The sequence below is a fragment of the Ranitomeya imitator genome, chromosome 5 (assembly GCF_032444005.1).
Source record: "Ranitomeya imitator isolate aRanImi1 chromosome 5, aRanImi1.pri, whole genome shotgun sequence".
NCBI lineage: Eukaryota > Metazoa > Chordata > Amphibia > Anura > Dendrobatidae > Ranitomeya > Ranitomeya imitator.
This window is the reverse complement of record NC_091286.1, coordinates 405,498,334-405,520,410: the sequence shown is the minus strand read 5'-3', so window position 1 is coordinate 405,520,410 and position 22,077 is coordinate 405,498,334. Positions and strand designations below refer to the sequence as shown.

The 22,077-nt window shown below is 45.5% G+C and overlaps 1 protein-coding gene across 1 annotated transcript in view; it reads left to right on the top strand.

Moving 5' to 3' along the window:
* The window catches only part of LOC138637778 (5-hydroxytryptamine receptor 3A-like), a 51,661-nt gene that overhangs the window by 8,242 nt on the left and 21,342 nt on the right, over positions 1–22,077 (top strand). Inside the window, exons 3-4 of the mRNA XM_069726698.1 lie at positions 8,688–8,732; positions 9,877–9,986. Of these exons, the coding sequence (XP_069582799.1) occupies positions 8,688–8,732; positions 9,877–9,986 (155 nt within the window). The remainder of the gene's footprint in view (positions 1–8,687; positions 8,733–9,876; positions 9,987–22,077) is intronic.

Here is a 22,077-nt window from a genome sequence, read left to right as displayed (position 1 = left end):
TATTTTTGTCTTGTCCAGCTTGCATATAATTGTCTCTTTGCTGCTGGTTGCTTTAGTGGGCTGTAATTGCTCCTCATGTTCCATGAGTTGGAACATGAGTTCAAGTAATTACAGGATGGTTTTTTGAAGGGCTTTTTGCTGACCGCGCAGTTTACTTTTGTATCCTCTGCTATCTAGTTTTAGCGGGCCTCATTTTGCTGAATCTGTTTTCATACTGTGTATGTGCCTTCCTCTCATTTCACCGTCATTATATGTGGGGGGCTGCTATTTCTGTGGGGGATTTCTCTGGAGGCAAGAGAGGTCTGTGTTTCTTCTAATAGGGGAAGTTAGATCTTCGGCTGGTGCGAGACGTCTAGGATCAACATAGGCACGTTCCCCGGCTATTGTTATTTGTGTGTTCAGGTTTAGGGTCGCGGTCAGCTCAGGTTCCATCACCCTAGAGCTCGTTGGTGCTTGTCCTTTTGTGATTCCCTGCCATTGGAATCATGACAGTATAGCCGGCCAAAATGTTTGGGCTGAAGTAGGAGGAAAAGTAGTCTGAGGAAGTTTTTTTTTTTTTTCTCTCCTCTGAGGTTGCTGCCTAGCCTTAATTGCAGCCAGGCTGATTTTTTTTTTTTTTTCCTCCTCTTAATCCTTGAATGGCTCTGACCTTAGCTGTTTATCATGGACGTCCAGAGTTTAGCTTCCAGCTTGAATAATCTTGCTGCTACGGTTCAAAATATACAAGATTTTGTTGTACATGCTCCTATGTCTGAACCTAGAATTCCTATTCCAGAGTTCTTTGCTGGAGATAGATCTAGTTTTCTGAATTTTAGGAACAATTGCAAGCTGTTCCTTTCTTTGAAATCTCGCTCTTCTGGAGACCCTGCTCAGCAGGTTAAGATTATTATATCTTTCCTGCGGGGTGACCCTCAAAATTGGGCATTTGCATTGGCACCAGGGGATCCTGCGTTGCTTAATGTGGATGCGTTTTTTCTGGCATTGGGTTTGCTCTATGAGGAACCTAACCAGGAGATTCAGGCTGAAAAAGCTTAATTAGCTCTCTCTCAGGGGCAAGATGAAGCAGAAATATATTGTCAAAAATTTCGGAAATGGTCAGTGCTTACTCAGTGGAATGAGTGCGCCCTGGCTGCAAAGTTCAGAGATGGCCTTTCTGAGGCCATTAAAGATGTTATGGTGGGGTTCCCTGAGCCTACGGGTCAGAATGAGTCTATGACTATGGCTATTCAGATTGATCGGCGTTTACGGGAGCGCAAACCTGTGCACCATTTGGCGGTGTCTTCTGAACAGGCACTTGAGACAATGCAATGTGATAGAGTTCAGTCTAGAAGTGAACGGCAAAACTATAGGCGGAAAAATGGGTTGTGCTTTTATTGTGGTGATTCAGCTCATGTTATATCAGCATGCTCTAAACGCACAAAAAAGGTTGATAAGTCTGTTGCCATTAGTACGTTACAGTCTAAGTTCATTCTGTCTGTGACTCTGATTTGCTCATTATCATCCATTTCCGTCGATGCCTATGTAGATTCAGGCGCTGCCCTGAGTCTTATGGATTGGTCATTTGCCAAGCGATGTGGGTTTAGTCTTGAGCCTCTGGAAGTCCCTATTCCTTTGAAGGGAATTGACTCTACACCTTTAGCTATGAATAAACCTCAGTACTGGACACAAGTGACCATGCATATGACTCCCGTTCATCAGGAGGTGATTCGCTTCCTGGTATTGTATAATTTACATGATGTTCTAGTACTTGGTCTGCCATGGTTACAAACTCATAATCCAGTCCTTGACTGGAAAACAATGTCTGTGTTAAGCTGGGGATGTCAGGGGGTTCATGATGATGCACCTCCGATTTCTATCGCTTCATCTACTCCTTCTGAGGTTCCTGTATTTTTGTCTGATTATCGGGATGTTTTTGAGGAGCCTAAGCTCAGTTCGCTTCCTCCTCACAGGGATTGCGATTGTGCTATAGATTTAATTCCTGGTAGTAAATTTCCTAAAGGTCGTTTGTTCAATCTGTCAGTGCCAGAGCATACTGCTATGCGGGATTATGTTAAGGAGTCCTTGGAAAAGGGACATATCCGTCCATCTTCGTCCCCTTTGGGAGCAGGTTTTTTTTTCATGGCCAAAAAAGATGGGTCCTTGAGGCCTTGTATAGATTATCGTCTTTTGAATAAGATTACCGTAAAATATCAGTATCCTTTGCCTTTGTTGACTGATTTGTTTGCTCGCATTAAAGGGGCTAAATGGTTCACTAAAATTGATCTTCGGGGTGCGTATAATCTTATACGAATAAAGCAAGGTGATGAGTGGAAAACCGCATTTAATACGCCTGAGGGCCATTTTGAGTATTTGGTAATGCCTTTCGGACTTTCTAATGCTCCTTCAGTCTTCCAGTCCTTTATGCACGATATTTTCCGTGAATATCTGGATAAATTTATGATTGTGTATTTGGATGATATTTTGGTTTTTTCTGATGACTGGGAGTCTCATGTTCAGCAGGTCAGGAAGGTGTTTCAGGTCCTGCGGGCTAATTCCTTGTTTGTAAAGGGCTCAAAGTGTCTCTTTGGAGTCCAGAAGATTTCTTTCTTGGGGTATATTTTTTCCCCTTCTACTATTGAGATGGATCCCGTCAAGGTTCGGGCTATTTGTGACTGGACGCAGCCTGCATCTCTTAAGAGTCTGCAGAAGTTCTTAGGCTTTGCTAATTTCTATCGTCGTTTTATAACTAATTTTTCTAGTGTTGTTAAGCCTTTGACGGATTTGACTAAGAAGGGTGCTGATGTTGCTGATTGGTCTCCTGCGGCTGTGGAGGCCTTTCGGGAACTTAAACGCCGGTTTTCTTCTGCTCCTGTGTTGCGTCAGCCTGATGTTTCGCTTCCTTTCCAAGTTGAGGTTGATGCTTCCGAGATTGGAGCGGGGGCGGTTTTGTCACAGAGAAGCTCCGATTGCTCGGTGATGAAGCCATGTGCGTTCTTTTCTAGAAAATTTTCGCCCGCTGAGCGGAATTATGATGTGGGTAATCGGGAACTTTTGGCCATGAAGTGGGCATTTGAGGAGTGGCGTCATTGGCTGGAGGGTGCTAGACATCGTGTGGTGGTCTTGACTGATCACAAAAATCTGATTTACCTTGAGTCTGCCAGGCGTCTGAATCCTAGACAGGCTCGTTGGTCACTGTTTTTCTCTCGTTTCAATTTTGTGGTTTCATACCTGCCAGGTTCAAAGAATGTGAAGGCGGATGCTCTTTCTAGGAGTTTTGTGCCTGACTCCCCTGGAAATTCTGAGCCCACTGGTATCCTTAGGGATGGGGTGATTTTGTCGGCCGTCTTCCCAGACTTGCGACGTGCTTTGCAGGAGTTTCAGGCGGGTAAACCTGATCGTTGTCCGCCTGAGAAACTGTTTGTTCCGGATAGTTGGACCAGTAGAGTCATCTCCGAGGTCCATTCTTCTGCGTTGGCAGGTCATCCTGGAATATTTGGTACTAGAGACTTGGTGGCCAGGTCTTTTTGGTGGCCTTCCTTGTCGAGGGATGTGCCTTCTTTTGTGCAGTCTTGTGAGGTTTGTGCTCGGGCTAAGCCTTGCTGTTCTCGAGCCAGTGGATTGTTGTCATCTTTGCCTATCCCGAAGAGGCCTTGGACGCACATTTCCATGGACTTTATTTCGGATCTCCCTGTCTCTCAAAAAATGTCTGTCATCTGGGTTGTGTGTGACCGCTTTTCTAAAATGGTTCATCTTGTACCCTTGCCTAAGTTGCCTTCCTGCTCTGAGTTGGTCCCTCTGTTTTTCCAGAACGTGGTTCGTTTGCATGGGATTCCAGAGAACATCGTTTCTGACAGGGGATCCCAGTTTGTGTCTAGATTTTGGCGGACGTTCTGTGCTAAGATGGGCATTGATTTGTCCTTTTCGTCTGCATTCCATCCTCAGACGAATGGCCAGACGGAGCGAACTAATCAGACCTTGGAAACTTATTTGAGGTGTTTTGTTTCTGCTGATCAGAATGACTGGGTTACCTTTTTGCCGCTGGCCGAGTTTGCCCTTAATAATCGGGCTAGTTCTGCTACCTTGGTTTCTCCTTTCTTTTGTAATTCGGGGTTTCATCCTCGTTTTTCCTCTGGTCAGGTGGAGCCTTCTGATTATCCTGGAGTGGACATGGTGGTGGATGGGTTGCATCGGATTTGGAGTCATGTGGTGGACAATTTGAAGTTGTCCCAGGAGAAGGCTCAGCAGTTTGCTAATCGCCGTCGCCGCGTGGGTCCTCGACTTCGTGTTGGGGACTTGGTGTGGTTGTCTTCTCGTTTTGTTCCTATGAAGGTCTCTTCTCCTAAGTTCAAGCCTCGGTTCATCGGTCCTTATAGGATCTTGGAAATTCTTAACCCTGTGTCGTTTCGTTTGGATCTCCCGGCATCGTTTGCTATTCATAATTTGTTCCATCGGTCGTTGTTGCGGAGGTATGAGGTACCTGTTGTTCCTTCGCTTGAGCCTCCTGCTCCGGTGCTGGTGGAGGGAGAATTGGAGTATGTTGTGGAGAAGATCTTGGATTCTCGTGTTTCCAGACGGAAACTCCAGTATTTGGTCAAGTGGAAGGGTTATGGTCAGGAGGATAATTCTTGGGTGGTTGCCTCTGATGTTCATGCTGATGATTTGGTCCGCGCTTTTCATAGGGCTCATCCTGGTCGCCCTGGTGGTTCTCATGAGGGTTCGGTGACCCCTCCTCAAGGGGGGGTACTGTTGTGAGTTCTGTTTTTGGGCTCCCTCTGGTGGTTACTGATGGTACTGGGTGATTTGTGTTCTGCTGTCTCTGGTGTCCACCTGTTCTATTAGGATTTGGGAGTTTCCTATTTAACCGGGCTTTCTTGTCATTTCCCCGCCGGCTATCAAGGTTATCAGAGTGTTTTGTTACCTCAGCTTCTGGCTTCAGTAATCTTCAGGACAAGCTAAGTTTTGATTTTCTTGTTCCACGTTTTGCTTTATTTTTGTCTTGTCCAGCTTGCATATAATTGTCTCTTTGCTGCTGGTTGCTTTAGTGGGCTGTAATTGCTCCTCATGTTCCATGAGTTGGAACATGAGTTCAAGTAATTACAGGATGGTTTTTTGAAGGGTTTTTTGCTGACCGCGCAGTTTACTTTTGTATCCTCTGCTATCTAGTTTTAGCGGGCCTCATTTTGCTGAATCTGTTTTCATACTGTGTATGTGCCTTCCTCTCATTTCACCGTCATTATATGTGGGGGGCTGCTATTTCTGTGGGGGATTTCTCTGGAGGCAAGAGAGGTCTGTGTTTCTTCTAATAGGGGAAGTTAGATCTTCGGCTGGTGCGAGACGTCTAGGATCAACGTAGGCACGTTCCCCGGCTATTGTTATTTGTGTGTTCAGGTTTAGGGTCGCGGTCAGCTCAGGTTCCATCACCCTAGAGCTCGTTGGTGCTTGTCCTTTTGTGATTCCCTGCCATTGGAATCATGACAAATCAAAGTATAGACAGGAGAGGCGCACTCTGTATCTAGTGTCCAGTGGTGCTCAGAGGAAAAAAAATACAGACTTCCTTGAAAAAGGCTAAAAAGCCGAAACGTTGGAGATGGTCTGATTTAAAATATGACCGGTGGTGAATAAATCCTTGAAATTCAAAACCAAGTTGTTTTCTTCTTTTGAGTGCCAGAGGTTATATATAAAACTTGATATTGGAATCATGACAGTCATGGCAGGTTCTTCTCGCACAGGCGCGCAGGACCTGTGATGTCGTCGCAGTCACATGACCGTGACGTCATGGCAGGTCCTTATCCCATACCATCCTTGGCACCGGAAGCTGCCGGAGGTCACCGGAGCGTCGCTAAAGGTGAGTATATAATGATTTGTTATTTTTTTTATTATTTTTAACATTAGATGTTTTTACTATTGACGCTGCATAGGCAGCATCAATAGTAAAAACTTGGTCACACAAGGTTAATAGCGGCGGTAACAGAGTGAGTTACCCGCGGCATAACGTGGTCCGTTACCGCTGGCATTAACCCTGTGTGAGCGGTGACTGCGGGGAGTATGGAGCGGGCGCCGACTACAGGGGAGTAGGGAGGGACTAATCTGACTGTGGCCGTCGCTGATTGGTCGTGGCAGCCATGACAGGTAGCTGGTGAGACCAATCAGCGACTTGGATTTCATGACAGACAGAGGCCGCAACCAATGAATATCTGTGACAGACAGAAAGACAGACAGACAGACAGAAGGACAGAAAGACGGATGTGACCCTTAGACAATTATATAGTAGATATAAAAAGAGAAAAAAGAAAAAACAGACATTGGCTTTTATACTCACATTTACCTCCGCATGCGGCATGCGTACCTATATTTAACATTAGGTACGCAGGTCGTGCGGCTGTATGCGGATGCCTCCACAAGCGTCGTTTTGACGATGCGGCGACCTGCGTCGAACGCAGCTGGTTGTAATTTCTTTTTTTTCTCTGCATCATCAAAACGACGCATGTGGAGGCATCCGCATACATCCGCACAACCTGCATACCTAATGTTAAAGATAGGTACGCAGGCCGTATGCGGACGTAGGCGGATCTGAGCGGCGGAGGTGCGTCCGTGGGCGGGGCTTCACAGAGGAAGTCCGCAGCTCAGCAAAATGCTAGTGTGAAACTAGCCTTACCCCGCCCACACCAGGCTCTATATGTACATTGTGGCAGCACAGTGGCTCAGTGGTTAGCACTGCAGCGCTGGAGTCCTGGGTTCAAACCCCACCAAGGACAACATCTGCAAGGAGTTTGTATGTTCTCCCTGTGTTTGTGTGGGTTTCCGCCAACATTCCAAAGACATACTATAGGGAATTTATAGTGTAAGTGCCATTGGGGACAGTGATGATAATGTCCGTAAAGCGCTGCGGAGTAAAGGTACCGTTACACTAAACGATTTACCAACGATCACGACCAGCGATACGACCTGGCCGTGATCGTTGGTAAGTCGTTGTGTGGTCGCTGGGGAGCTGTCACACAGACAGCTCTCTCCAGCGACCAACGATCAGGGGAACAACTTCGGCATCGTTGAAACTGTGTTCAACGATGCCGAAGTCCCTAGGTAACCAGGGTAAACATCGGGTTACTAAGTGCAGGGCCGCGCTTAGTAACCCGATATTTACCCTGGTTACCATTGTAAAAGTAAAAAAAAAAAACCACTACATAGTCACATTCCTGTCACGTCCCCCAGCGTCAGCTTCCCTGCACTGTGTAAGCGCCGGCCGTAAAGCAGAGCGGTGACGTCACCGCTGTGCTCTGCTTTACGGCCGGCCGGCGCTGACACAGTCAGTGCGGGAAGCTGACACCGGGGGACGTGACAGGAATGTGAGTATGTACTGGGTTGTTTTTTTTTTACTTTTACAATGGTAACCAGGGTAAATATCGGGTTACTAAGCGTGGCCCTGCACTTAGTAACCCGATATTTACCCTGGTTACCAGTGAACACATCGCTGGATCGGAGTCACACACGCTGATTCAGTGATGATAGCGGGTGATCAGCGACCAAAGAAAAGGTCCTGATCATTCCCAGCGACCAACGATCTCCCAGCAGGGGCCTGATCGTTGGTCGCTGTCACGCATAACGATTTCATTAACGATATCGTTGCTACGTCACAAAAAGCAACGATATCGTTAACGAAATCGTTATGTGTGAAGGTACCTTAAGATAAGATAATAATTGTCTATTGACAGAAGCTGCTTGTCAGAAGAGGGGGGGGGGGGGGGGGTGGAGTCGGACCAGTGCTCACGTGGCCAGCTAGTAACAGCAATGACAATATCCTAGTGATAAAACCTTAATTGTAAGTAAACAACAGCACACAGCTTAATAAGTGACACATCATTGAAATCTGTGTTCCAGCCTCTATCTCCTACTGTCTGTAGAGTGCATAACACAAATCTGCTGATAGATTCTCTTAATTAATTGTAATATATCCATGAAAACACATGACATATGGAGAGTAACTTATATGTGAACCATATTTTTCCACACACATACAAATATAATGGTCGCATCTATACCAGAATAATAGTGAATGTAGTAGTGCATTCTGTGATAATTTACATACAGACCAACAGTCTGTGTGTAGAAATATTCATTTGAACTACCATATTAACTTGCATTGGTTAATGTGCTGATATGCTTGTCTGAGCAAGCCAGTAAACACATGGAGTTCCTTGTCAAAATAAATGTATCCAACGCAGAATTCCTGCAGTAGAAAATCTGGAGTGAAATGTGTTGGTTGCAGAAAAGCTGCAGATTTGCCTCGCATTATACTTTTACCCGGTGAGTTTCCACGCTGTAGATATTGTTGCAGAAATTTCCTTTTATCTGAATGAGGTTGTTTCAGATGAAAACAACAAAATTAGAACTGTCTGCAACAAATTCTGTAGAAAATATGCAATATGTAAACTTTCCCTTGCATTTCAAAGGCTGAAATCCACTGTGAAGTCGACAGACTAAACCGCCATGCTGTGGATTAAACTTTTCAAAATGTATTGGAGATTCACAACTACGCAGAGGATTTTACGTCTGGAAAATGTGGATAAAAAATCCTCTGTGTAGGCTACTAGTGTACACATACCCTAATAACAAGAAACATTTCCAACCATCACTAGAAACATTGAGCAGAAGTCTTTTATGTGCAGATTACGGTATCTCATACTAAAACTATTTTATTTCTTTTTTTTTAGAATGAAAAAGAACAACTTCTGACAACCTTTCTATCAATACGTATGGTGAGTGAGCAGAAAAGTCTTTGAAAGGGCCTCTGTCATCCCCAAAACTTGATTTAAACTACATATACAGTTGTATAAAAGTCATTCCTGCAGCATAAATTTCCATTGATTGAATAGAAAAACTGTTTTATTACATGCGCTCCTTGGTGCACCCTTGGTGTGGCAAAGGGTTCAGTGCACCATTCTGTCCCCCCAATCAGCATGCCACACACCGCCCCTTAGCTTTATTGATAGGGATCGATTGTGTAGGAAGAATTGCCTGATTTCAGTCCACAAACCTACACTGTGTACTGGCACTGTAGGATCCCAACAAAAGCACACACACAGTATCAACGCAGGTGCCCTCTCCTCCCTATCTCCTGTCTGTAACGTCTGCTCGCAGCACACTACTCTGTGATCCTGTGTGTAGTGCACGCTCACAGCACACAGGGTCATGCAGCGGCTGCTCGCTACTGAGTGATCCTGTCTCTGGGTCAGACGGCCGTATGCTCTCTCATGCGAGGGAATCAGGACGATTTTGCTGATGACGCTTGGCTGTCATCTGAGTATAATCTGATTCTCTCACATAAGAACCGTCTCACAGGTGCGGAGAAGATGAAGAACTTAATTTCTCCATATTCTCCCTTGTCTATGTGCGCAGACATCGAAATGCACACGGATGAGATCCGAGTGCAGTCCGATGTTTCACACGGACCCTTAGACTTGTATGGGTGCATGTGATCCGAATATCAGATGCACTCGCAGCGTTCTCTGATTGTTTTCTCATGCTGTGTTGGCATGACTGTTATCCAACAAAACATAGGATAGCACGCGGCCACGTTATACGCTCATGTGAGCGATCCCTAGTGCTTGCTCTCTGCGCACAGGAACACACAGCGGCTGATCGCTACAGCATGATCCAATTTTCAAGTATAATAAAGTATCTGGTAATATAAAAGAAGTATTCCCATATGTGCCTGATACTTGTAGGACAAATCTATTCCCTACAATCAAGAGGTGTTCTCACAGTTAATCCTGCCTCAGCAAAGACACACATACTAATTCCTCTTATGTTCATTACCCAAACCCAATATTTAGCCTTATGAAAAAGTGAATCCTTTGAGATGTTTTACCATTGCCTAACAACATTTTATATATTTTTCAGCTGTGGTTTAATGATTTTGCAAAATGGGATCCAGAAGAGTGTGGTGGTGTAAAGGACATCTCAGTGCCCATTGAAAAGATGTGGGTTCCAGATATATTTATCCAGCAGTTGTGAGTATCCAAAGTATAAAAAGCTGAGAGTTCTTGGCCGAATATTACTCAAATCTTTTTTTAGTGTTTTAAAAACTGTAAACAATTAAAGTAATATTATATATAAAAACATCATTATTATTTTGCCATATTCTGAGAGCCATACTTTTTATTTTTTAACTGACACAGCTGTATACAGGCTTTTGGTTTGCTTCTTTATTGACTTATTTATTGATTTATATTGGGGTAATGAGAATGGGAAGAAAATATGGTACTAGATACCTTATCAGGCCGGGGTCACATGAGTGTACAAAAAAAATTGGTCCCATTCTCATTCAGAGTGGTACGATTGTTTCTCACTTCTCATCATAGTTACATACATAGTTACATAGTTATTAAGGTTGAAGGAAGACTATAAGTCCATCTAGTTCAACCCATAGCCTAACCTAACATGCCCTAACATGTTGATCCAGAGGAAGGCAAAAAAAACCCATGTGGCAAAGAGTAAGCTCCACATTGGGGAAAAAAATTCCTTCCCGACTCCACATACGGCAATCAGACTAGTTCCCTGGATCAACGCCCTATGAAGGAATCTAGTGTATATACCCTGTAACATTATACTTTTCCAGAAAGGTATCCAGTCCCCTCTTAAATTTAAGTAATGAATCACTCATTACAACATCATACGGCAGAGAGTTCCATAGTCTCACTGCTCTTACAGTAAAGAATCCGCGTCTGTTATTATGCTTAAACCTTTTTTCCTCCAAACGCAGAGGATGCCCCCTTGTCCCGGTTTCAGGTCTATGATTAAAAAGATCATCAGAAAGGTCTTTGTACTGTCCCCTCATATATTTATACATTAAAATAAGATCATCCCTTAGTCTTCGTTTTTCCAAACTAAATAGCCCCAAGTATAATAACCTATCTTGGTATTGCAGACCCCCCCAGTCCTCTAATAACCTTGGTCGCTCTTCTCTGCACCCGCTCCAGTTCAGCTATGTCTTTCTTATACACCGGAGACCAGAACTGTGCACAGTATTCTAAGTGTGGTCGAACTAGTGACTTGTATAGAGGTAAAATTATGTTCTCCTCATGAGCATCTATGCCTCTTTTTAATGCATCCCATTATTTTATTTGCCTTTGTAGCAGCTGCCTGACACTGGCCACTAAATGTGAGTTTGTCATCCACCCATACACCCAGGTCTCTTTCTTTGACGGTTTTGCCCAGAGATTTAGAATTAAGCACATAATTATACATCTTATTACTTCTACCCAAGTGCATGACCTCACATTTATCCCCATTAAAGCTCATTTGCCATTTATCAGCCCAAGCTTCTAGTTTACATAAATCATCCTGTAATATAAAATTGTCCTCCTCTGTATTGATTACCCTGCAGAGTTTAGTGTCATCTGCAAATATTGAAATTCTACTCTGAATGCCCCCTACAAGGTCATTAATAAATATGTTAAAAAGAAGAGGGCCCAATACTGACCCCTGTGGTACCCCACTGCTAACCGCTACCCAGTCCGAGTGTGCTCCATTAATAACCACCCTTTGTTTCCTATCCCTGAGCCAGCTCTCAATCGCATCCGTGCGCTGTCCGTATACAATCGTTTTTTACTCAGCAGCTATTAATATTTTACAGGACCATTCCTTACAGAATTGCAATGTCTCTGTAAAAATCGTGTGCAATACTGATGGTCCGTATGAGATACGATTTTTTTCTCGCACCTCTCAGATTTTGGAGTCAAATATGCTGCGATTTATTTCTCACACTGAATACAACTGAAAAAAATATGCAGATCTGCACTGTCTCATTGAATAGCATTGGTTCGAGTATAATACTTTTTTTTATCAGCTTTCACTTGTCCAATTTATACGGTTGTGTGAGTGAATCCTAAATGGAATTCCTGGAGAACTTTAAGCCCATGACTGCCACAACAACTCCTATCTAACCCATGAGTCCCTATTGACTGTGTCATTTCATAACTTTTATTAGAGTTAAAGCGGTATTTCCATCTCCCAGATTCTAACCAAATATGTAGTAATTGTAATAATAATAATATTGGCAAATACCTCCAATTTGAAATGTAGAATTGTTTTTCTGATATGCTATGATGCTTACCCCATGTGCAGGCCATTGCTTTAGCCTAGGTATCTATGGTTATGACCACTCAGATAATAGCAGTAATTTGTGATCGTAACCATGGACACCGAAGCTACTGCAATGCCCTGCATATGGGGTAAGTGACATAGTTTATCAGAAGAACTCAGAGGCGTAGCTAGGGTTTTGGTTCGGGGGGCAAAGCTTCTGAATGGGCCCCTAACCAGGTAACCTTGATTACAACTGGGTGACGCACCCTAAGGCCAGTTTCACACGTCAGTGGCTCCGGTACGTTAGGTGACAGTTTCCTCACGTACCGGAGCCACTGACTCACGTAGACACATTAAAATCAATGTGTCTCTGCACATGTCAGCGTGTTTTCACGGACCGTGTGTCCGTTTGAAAAACACGGAGACATGTCAGTGTTCGTGGGAGCGCACGTATTACACGGACCCATTAAAGTCATAGGGGTGGAGCCGCATATTAATTACTGTAATAAGCGGCACCACGTGACCGCTCATACAGGAAGAGCTGCGACGCTGAGAGGATGCAAGCGCCGAGGGAGCTGGGTAAGTATTTTAATGCCAGCGGGCGGGCGCACAGGGGTGGGAGGGGGTAGATTACCGGCAACTTTATTTTAAAAACAAAAATAAATTTAAAAACAAGATTATTCATTCCTTCTCTCCAGCGAACGCTACTGGAGAGAAGAAATGAATGGCGGCTTCAGCACCAGATGCAGGGGACAGCGCTTAACTGTAGCGCTGTCTCCTGCACGGTGCGTGTGGCACCCAGTCTGAACACGGGCAGCACACGGATGCCGCACGTGTGCCACACTGATGTGCCACGTGAGCACACGGACACACGAACACGGATAATTCCGGTACCGATTTTTCCGGTACCGGAATTATCTGGACATGTGAGACTGGCCTAATAGAGGAGAAGAACCTCAGCAGATGATAGCGATCTTGCTGTAAATAATCTCTATACAAAGAGCAACATTGATATTACCGCCATATGGTCAGTGGTAGATACCAGCCCTACAGAACATACAAGAGATCACAGTACAGTTACAGATAATGACTTACCGCTGACATTCTTTCGGATGGAGTTGTCCACTTTTCCCGTCTTTTCCATCCGGTCCAGACCGACACAATTTCTTCCACCCAGGACTTGTCTGCAGAGAATACAACAAAGACACATTTCACTTCTCAAATTTTCAGCATGTCACCATCTATTCCCAACCTGCACAAACTCCTCATCCTACTGGTACCCCAATGCTGCTGCCGTATGTGTCCCTATTACTGCACCTGCTGTGTGATTCTCTGTGCCCTCCAAATTCTAAAGCAATCCTCTAGAATATAGTAATGCCGGGTGCAAGTGCCCATGAAAACTGTGCCCACATTTTGCTCCCTAAAAAGTAATAATGCCCTGTGTGTGTCCCTTTGATAGTCTCAGTAACCTGAGTTCCCCTATAACAATAAGTGCCCACTTAACATTGAATAATGTCCCGAGTCTCATGATGCTCTCTTATACATAACATGATGCCTCCTCGCTGTAATGTACCCCCACACAGTATACTGACCGCTTAGTAACCCCTAAACTGCTTGATGGCCCCAACACTGTGTGGTGGCCCCTTCACTGTAATCCCCACACTGTTTCATGGCCCACTAGATAGCCTCCATATAGCTCAATGTGCCAGATAGTTCTCTATATATAATACATTCCCCATAGGCCTGTATAGTATAATGCATTCCCCATGATAGGGCTAGCGGAACGCACCAAATTATAAGAGAGATGGTCCACCGTGCAGAGATGGAACCTGCTGCTGAGTAATGATGGACTATATGGCGGTACAATGTGGATACACACACGGGTTAACTTCACCCTGTGTGAAGGAAGCAAACCCTGTTGCGTCACAGGGCCGCGGTACCGCACCAAAAGCGCAAGCAAGGAGTCTCAGGACTCTATCCCAAGACACAGGGTTAGAGTACGTACAGACCACTTGCGCTCGACACCGCAACTGGGGTGTCAAAGTAACAAAAAATATAACTTAAAGCACAAGAGTGCGTGCTGTGCCGCTTTGGCGGACACCACTAACCACCCAGACTTGGGATAGGAAAGCGCTCTAAAGCGCACGGCGCCACACTGGCGGTTACAGCAATAGACGCTGTATCATGTGTCTTTATGTTGACAGCTTAGTCGGGCGCTAGACAGCAAGCATCCACCTTTTGTGAACAGTCATACACAAGGGAGGGGATTTTAAAGAATGACTTGCACTCATCAACACACACACAATTCCAAATGTACACTAGCGCATGGCCATGTGGCCATGCGAACCCTTTATAGCTGCAGCAAGAACAGGACCTTCCCAGAAGGACCAATGGGAGTCAGCCACAGAAGAACTCCTTCAGGACCTTCCTAAAGGACCAATGGGATTTGCTGCAGTATCTAAGCATGTGACCCTTGATCTCCAATGAGAGAACTTGCCCTGGGCATGCTCAGAAAGGGAAGAGCAGGACTTAGTCCCAAACACGTTTGCTCACCGCTGCCCAGTATTGGCTACAATGGCAGAAGCTGGAAAGGCAGCAGTAACCAGTCGTCCAGTATCAGCCTGAGCTAGATGCTGGGACCGACGTCTCCGCTGAGCAGACTCCACTGCGGCTGGAGAAGAATGGGAGACCGCAGCGGAGATGGTTCGAGATTTTCCCTGTGCAGAGGGGGGATCTCGACGCCCAACACCCCATAGGCCTGTATAGTATAATGCACTCCCCATAGGCCTGTACAGTATAATGCACATCCCATAGGCCTGTATAGTATAATGCACTCCATATAGGCCTGTATAGTATAATGCACTCCCCATAGGCCTGTCTATTATAATATACTCGCCATAGGCCTGTATAGTATAATGCACTCCCCATAGGCCTGTAAAGTATAATGCACACTCCATAGGCCTGTATAGTATACTGCACTCCCCATAGGTCTGTATAGTATAATGCACTCCCCATAGGCCTGTACAGTATAATGCACTCCCATTAGGCAGCCAGTACAGTATAATGCACCCCCATTGGACAGCCAGTACAGTATAATGCACCCCCATTAGGCAGCCAGTACAATATAATGTGCCCCTATAGGCAGCCTGCATAGTATAATGCACCCCCCATAGGCAGCCAGTTCAGTATAATGCCCCCCATAGGCAGTCAGTACAGTATAATGCACGCCCATTAGGCAGTCTGTATAGTATAATGCACCCCATTAGGCAACCTGTATAGTATAATGCACCCCCATTAGGCAGTCTGTATAGTATAATGCACCCCCTTAGGCAGCCTGTATAGTATAATGCACCCCCTTTAGGCAGCCAGTACAATATAATGCACCCCCTTTAGGCAGCCAGTACAATATAATGCACCCCCTTAGGCAGTCTGTATAGTATAATGCACCCCCATAGGCAGCCAGTACATTATAATGCACCCCATTAGGCAGCGAGTACTGTATAATGCACCCCCATTAGGCAGTCTGTATAGTATAATGCACCCCCATTAGGCAGCCTGTATAGTATAATGCACCCCATTAGGCAACCTGTATAGTATAATGCACCCCCATTAGGCAGTCTGTATAGTATAATGCACCCCCTTTAGGCAGCCAGTACAATATAATGCACCCCTTTTAGGCAGCCAGTACAATATAATGCACCCCCTTAGGCAGTCTGTATAGTATAATGCACCCCCATAGGCAGCCAGTACATTATAATGCACCCCATTAGACAGCCAGTACTGTATAATGCACCCCCATTAGGCAGTCTGGTGTTATGAAAGGTAATTCAGTACCACAATGGACATAGAGGTCAGCGCACATACAGTGACCTGGAAATAACCCAAAAAACAAGAACGAGCTCTGAGACGTGGGAACTCTGTTGACCGCAATCCCTAATCCTCTCAAACCACACTAAAGTCAGCCGTGGATTGCGCCTAACGCTCCCTATGCAACTCGGCACGGCCTGAGAAACTAGCTAGCCTGAAGATAGAAAATAAGCCTACCTTGCCTCAGAGAAATACCCCAAAGGAAAAGGCTGCCCCCACATATAATGACTGTGAGTTAAGATGAAAAGACAAACGTAGAGATGAAATAGATTTAGCAAAGTGAGGCCCAACTTTCTGAACAGAGCGAGGATAGGAAAGGTAACTTTGCGGTCAACACAAAACCTTACAAAAACCACGCAAAGGGGGCAAAAAGACCCTCCGTACCGAACTAACGGCACGGAGGTACACCCTCTGCGTCCCAGAGCTTCCAGCAAGCAGTAAAAAACAAATTGACAAGCTGGACAGAAAAAAACAGCAAACAAATAGCAAAGAGGAACTTAGCTATGCAGAGCAGCAGGCCACAGGAGCGATCCAGGAGGAAACAGGTCCAATACTAGAACATTGACTGGAAGCCAGGATCAAAGCACTAGGTGGAGTTAAATAAAGCAGCACCTAACGACTTCACCACATCACCTGAGGAAGGAAACTCAGAAGCCGCAGTACCACTTTCCTCCACCAACGGAAGCTCACAGAGAGAACCAGCCGAAGTACCACTTGTGACCACAGGAGGGAGCTCTGCCACAGAATTCACAACAGTACCCCCCCCTTGAGGAGGGGTCACCGAACCCTCACCAGAGCTCCCAGGACGACCAGGATGAGCCATATGAAAGACACGAACAAGATCGGGAGCATGGACATCAGAGGCAAAGATCCAGGAATTATCTTCCTGAGCATAACCCTTCCACTTAACCAGATACTGGAGTTTCCGCCTTGAAACACGAGAATCCAAAATCTTCTCCACAATATACTCCAACTCCCCCTCCACCAAAACCGGGGCAGGAGGATCAACAGATGGAACCATAGGTGCCACGTATCTCCGCAACAATGACCTATGGAATACGTTATGTATGGAAAAAGAATCTGGAAGGGTCAGACGAAAAGACACAGGATTAAGAACCTCAGAAATCCTATACGGACCAATAAAACGAGGTTTAAACTTAGGAGAGGAAACCTTCATAGGAATATGACGAGAAGATAACCAAACCAAGTCCCCAACCCGAAGTCGGGGACCCACACAGCATCTGCGATTAGCGAAACGTTGAGCCTTCTCCTGGGACAAAGTCAAATTGTCCACTACATGAGTCCAAATCTTCTGCAACCTGTCCACCACAGTATCCACACCAGGACAGTCCGAAGACTCAACCTGCCCTGAAGAGAAACGAGGATGGAACCCAGAGTTGCAGAAAAACGGTGAAACCAAGGTAGCCGAGCTGGCCCGATTATTAAGGGCGAACTCAGCCAAAGGCAAAAAGGACACCCAGTCATCCTGATCAGCAGAAACAAAGCATCTCAGATATGTTTCCAAGGTCTGATTGGTTCGTTCGGTCTGGCCATTAGTCTGAGGATGGAAAGCCGAGGAAAAAGACAAGTCAATGCCCATCCTACCACAAAAGGCTCGCCAAAACCTCGAAACAAACTGGGAACCTCTGTCAGAAACGATATTCTCTGGAATGCCATGTAAACGAACCACATGCTGGAACAACAATGGCACCAAATCAGAGGAGGAAGGCAATTTAGACAAGGGTACCAAATGGACCATCTTAGAGAAGCGATCACAGACCACCCAAATGACTGACATCTTTTGAGAGACGGGAAGATCTGAAATAAAATCCATAGAGATATGTGTCCAAGGCCTCTTCGGGACCGGCAAGGGCAAAAGCAACCCACTGGCACGAGAATAGCAGGGCTTAGCCCGAGCACAAATCCCACAGGACTGCACAAAAGTACGCACATCCCGCGACAGAGATGGCCACCAAAAGGATCTAGCCACCAACTCTCTGGTACCAAAAATTCCAGGATGACCAGCCAACACCGAACAATGAACCTCAGAGATAACTTTATTCGTCCACCTATCAGGGACAAACAGTTTCTCCGCTGGGCAACGATCAGGTTTATTAGCCTGAAATTTTTGCAGCACCCGCCGCAAATCAGGGGAGATGGCAGACACAATTACTCCCTCTTTGAGGATACCCGCCGGCTCAGATACACCCGGAGAGTCGGGCACAAAACTCCTAGACAGAGCATCCGCCTTCACATTTTTAGAGCCCGGAAGGTATGAAATCACAAAGTCAAAACGGGCAAAAAACAACGACCAACGAGCTTGTCTAGGATTCAACAGCTTGGCGGACTCGAGATAAGTCAAGTTCTTATGATCAGTCAAGACCACCACGCGATACTTAGCTCCTTCAAGCCAATGACGCCACTCCTCGAATGCCCACTTCATGGCCAGCAACTCTCGATTGCCCACATCATAATTTCGCTCAGCAGGCGAAAACTTCCTGGAAAAGAAGGCGCATGGTTTCATCACCGAGCAATCAAAACTTCTCTGCGACAAAACAGCCCCTGCTCCAATCTCAGAAGCATCAACCTCGACCTGGAACGGAAGCGAAACATCTGGTTGACACAACACGGGCAGAAGAAAAACGACGCTTCAACTCTTGAAAAGCTTCCACCGCAGCAGAAGACCAATTGACCAAATCAGCACCTTTCTTGGTCAAATCGGTCAATGGTTTAGCAATACTAGAAAAATTGCAGATGAAGCGACGATAAAAATTAGCAAAGCCCAGGAACTTTTGCAGACTTTTCAGAGATGTCGGCTGAGTCCAATTATGGATGGCTTGGACCTTAACAGGGTCCATCTCGATAGTAGAAGGGGAAAAGATGAACCGCAAAAATGAAACCTTCTGAACACCAAAGAGACACTTTGATCCCTTCACAAACAAAGAATTAGCACGCAGGACCTGAAACACCGTTCTGAGCTGCTTCACATGAGACTCCCAATCATCCGAGAAGATCAAAATGTCATCTAAGTACACAATCAGGAATTTATCCAGATACTCTCGGAAGATGTCATGCATAAAGGACTGAAACACTGATGGAGCATTGGCAAGTCCGAATGGCATTACTAGATACTCAAAATGGCCCTCGGGCGTATTAAATGCAGTTTTCCACTCATCGCCTCGCTAAGGCTACGTTCACACTAGCGTTGTGCGCCGCTGCATCGGCGACGCAACGCACAACGCACGCAAAAACGCGGCAAAACGCACGCAAAAACGCTGCGTTTTGCGACGCATGCGTCGTTTTTTGCCGAAAATCGGACGCAAGAAAAATGCAACTTGTTGCGTTTTCTTGGTCCAACGCTTGCGGCGAAAAAGACGCATGCGTCGCACAACGCAGCAAACAAAAACGCATGCGTCCCCCATGTTAAGTATAGGGGCGCATGACGCGTGCGTCGCCGCTGCGTAACCCGACGCACACTAGCATAACGCTAGTGTGAACGTAGACTTAATACGCACAAGATTATACGCACCACGAAGATCTATCTTGGTGAACCAACTAGCCCCCTTAATCCGAGCAAACAAATCAGATAACAATGGCAAGGGGTACTGAAATTTAACCGTGATCTTATTTAGAAGGCGGTAATCTATACAAGGTCTCAGTGAACCATCCTTCTTGGCTACAAAAAAGAACCCTGCTCCTAATGGCGACGATGACGGGCGAATATGCCCCTTCTCCAAAGACTCCTTCACATAACTCCGCATAGCGGCGTGCTCAGGCACAGATAAATTAAACAGTCGACCTTTTGGGAATTTACTACCAGGAATCAAATCGATAGCACAATCACAATCCCTATGCGGAGGTAGGGTATCGGACTTGGGCTCATCAAATAAATCCCGGTAATCAGACAAGAACTCAGGAACCTCAGAAGGGGTGGATGACGAAATAGTCAGAAATGGGACATCACCATGTACCCCCTGACAACCCCAGCTGGACACAGACATGGATTTCCAATCTAATACTGGATTATGGACTTGTAGTCATGGCAACCCCAACACGACCACATCATGCAGATTATGCAACACCAGAAAGCGAATAACCTCCTGATGTGCAGGAGCCATGCACATGGTCAGCTGGGTCCAGTACTGAGGCTTATTCTTGGCCAAAGGCGTAGCATCAATTCCTCTCAATGGAATAGGACACTGCAAGGGCTCCAAGAAAAACCCACAACGCCTAGCATACTCCAAGTCCATCAAATTCAGAGCAGCGCCTGAGTCCACAAATGCCATGACAGAATACGATGACAAAGAGCAGATCAAGGTAACAGACAGAAGAAATTTTGACTGTACTGTACCAATGGTGGCAGACCTAGCGAACCGCTTAGTGCGCTTAGGACAATCAGAGATAGCATGAGTGGAATCACCACAGTAGAAACACAGCCCATTCAGACGTCTGTGTTCTTGCCGTTCAACTCTGGTCAAAGTCCTATCGCACTGCATAGGCTCAGGTTTAAGCTCAGGTAATACCGCCAAATAGTGCACAGATTTACGCTCGCGCAAGCGTTGACCGATCTGAATGGCCAAAGACATAGACTCATTCAGACCAGCAGGCATAGGAAATCCCACCATGACATCCTTAAGGGCTTCAGAGAGACCTTTTCTGAAAATAGCTGCGAGCGCACCTTCATTCCACTGAGTGAGTACGGACCACTTTCTAAATTTCTGACAATATACCTCTATTTCATCCTGACCCTGACACAGAGCCAGCAAATTCCTCTCTGCCTGATCCACAGAATTAGGCTCATCGTACAGCAATCCGAGCGCCAGGAAAAATGCATCGATATTACTTAATGCAGGATCTCCTGACGCAAGAGAAAATGCCCAGTCCTGAGGGTCGCCACGCAAAAAAGGAATAACGATCCTAACTTGTTGAACTTGGTCACCAGAGGAGCGAGGTTTCAAAGCCAGAAATAGTTTACAATTATTTTTGAAACTCAGAAATTTAGTTCTATCTCCAAAAAACAAATCAGGAATAGGAATTCTCGGTTCTAACATAGAATTCTGAACCACAAAGTCTTGAATACTTTGTACTCTTGCCGTGAGCTGATCCACACATGAAGACAGACCTTTAATGTCCATTGCTACACCTGTGTCCTGAACCACCCAAATGTCTAGGGGAAAAAAAGGCAAAACACAGTGCAAAGAAAAAAAAATGGTCTCAGAACTTCTTTTTTCCCTCTATTAGGAATCATTAGTACTTTTGGCTTCCAGTACTGTTATGAAAGGTAATTCAGTACCACAATGGACATAGAGGTCAGTGCACATACAGTGACCTGGAAATAACCCAAAAAAACAAGAACGAGCTCTGAGACGTGGGAACTCTGTTGACCGCAATCCCTAATCCTCTCAAACCACACTAAAGTCAGCCGTGGATTGCGCCTAACGCTCCCTATGCAACTCGGCACGGCCTGAGAAACTAGCTAGCCTGAAGATAGAAAATAAGCCTACCTTGCCTCAGAGAAATACCCCAAAGGAAAAGGCAGCCCCCACATATAATGACTGTGAGTTAAGATGAAAAGACAAACGTAGAGATGAAATAGATTTAGCAAAGTGAGGCCCAACTTTCTGAACAGAGCGAGGATAGGAAAGGTAACTTTGCGGTCAACACAAAACCCTACAAAAACCACGCAAAGGGGGCAAAAAGACCCTCCGTACCGAACTAACGGCACGGAGGTACACCCTCTGCGTCCCAGAGCTTCCAGCAAGCAGTAAAAAACAAATTGACAAGCTGGACAGAAAAAAACAGCAAACAAATAGCAAAGAGGAACTTAGCTATGCAGAGCAGCAGGCCACAGGAACGATCCAGGAGGAAACAGGTCCAATACTAGAACATTGACTGGAAGCCAGGATCAAAGCACTAGGTGGAGTTAAATAAAGCAGCACCTAACGACTTCACCACATCACCTGAGGAAGGAAACTCAGAAGCCGCAGTACCACTTTCCTCCACCAACGGAAGCTCACAGAGAGAACCAGCCGAAGTACCACTTGTGACCACAGGAGGGAGCTCTGCCACAGAATTCACAACAGTCTGGATAGTATAATGCACCCCCATTAGGCAGCCTGTATAGTTTAATGCACCATCATTACATAGTAA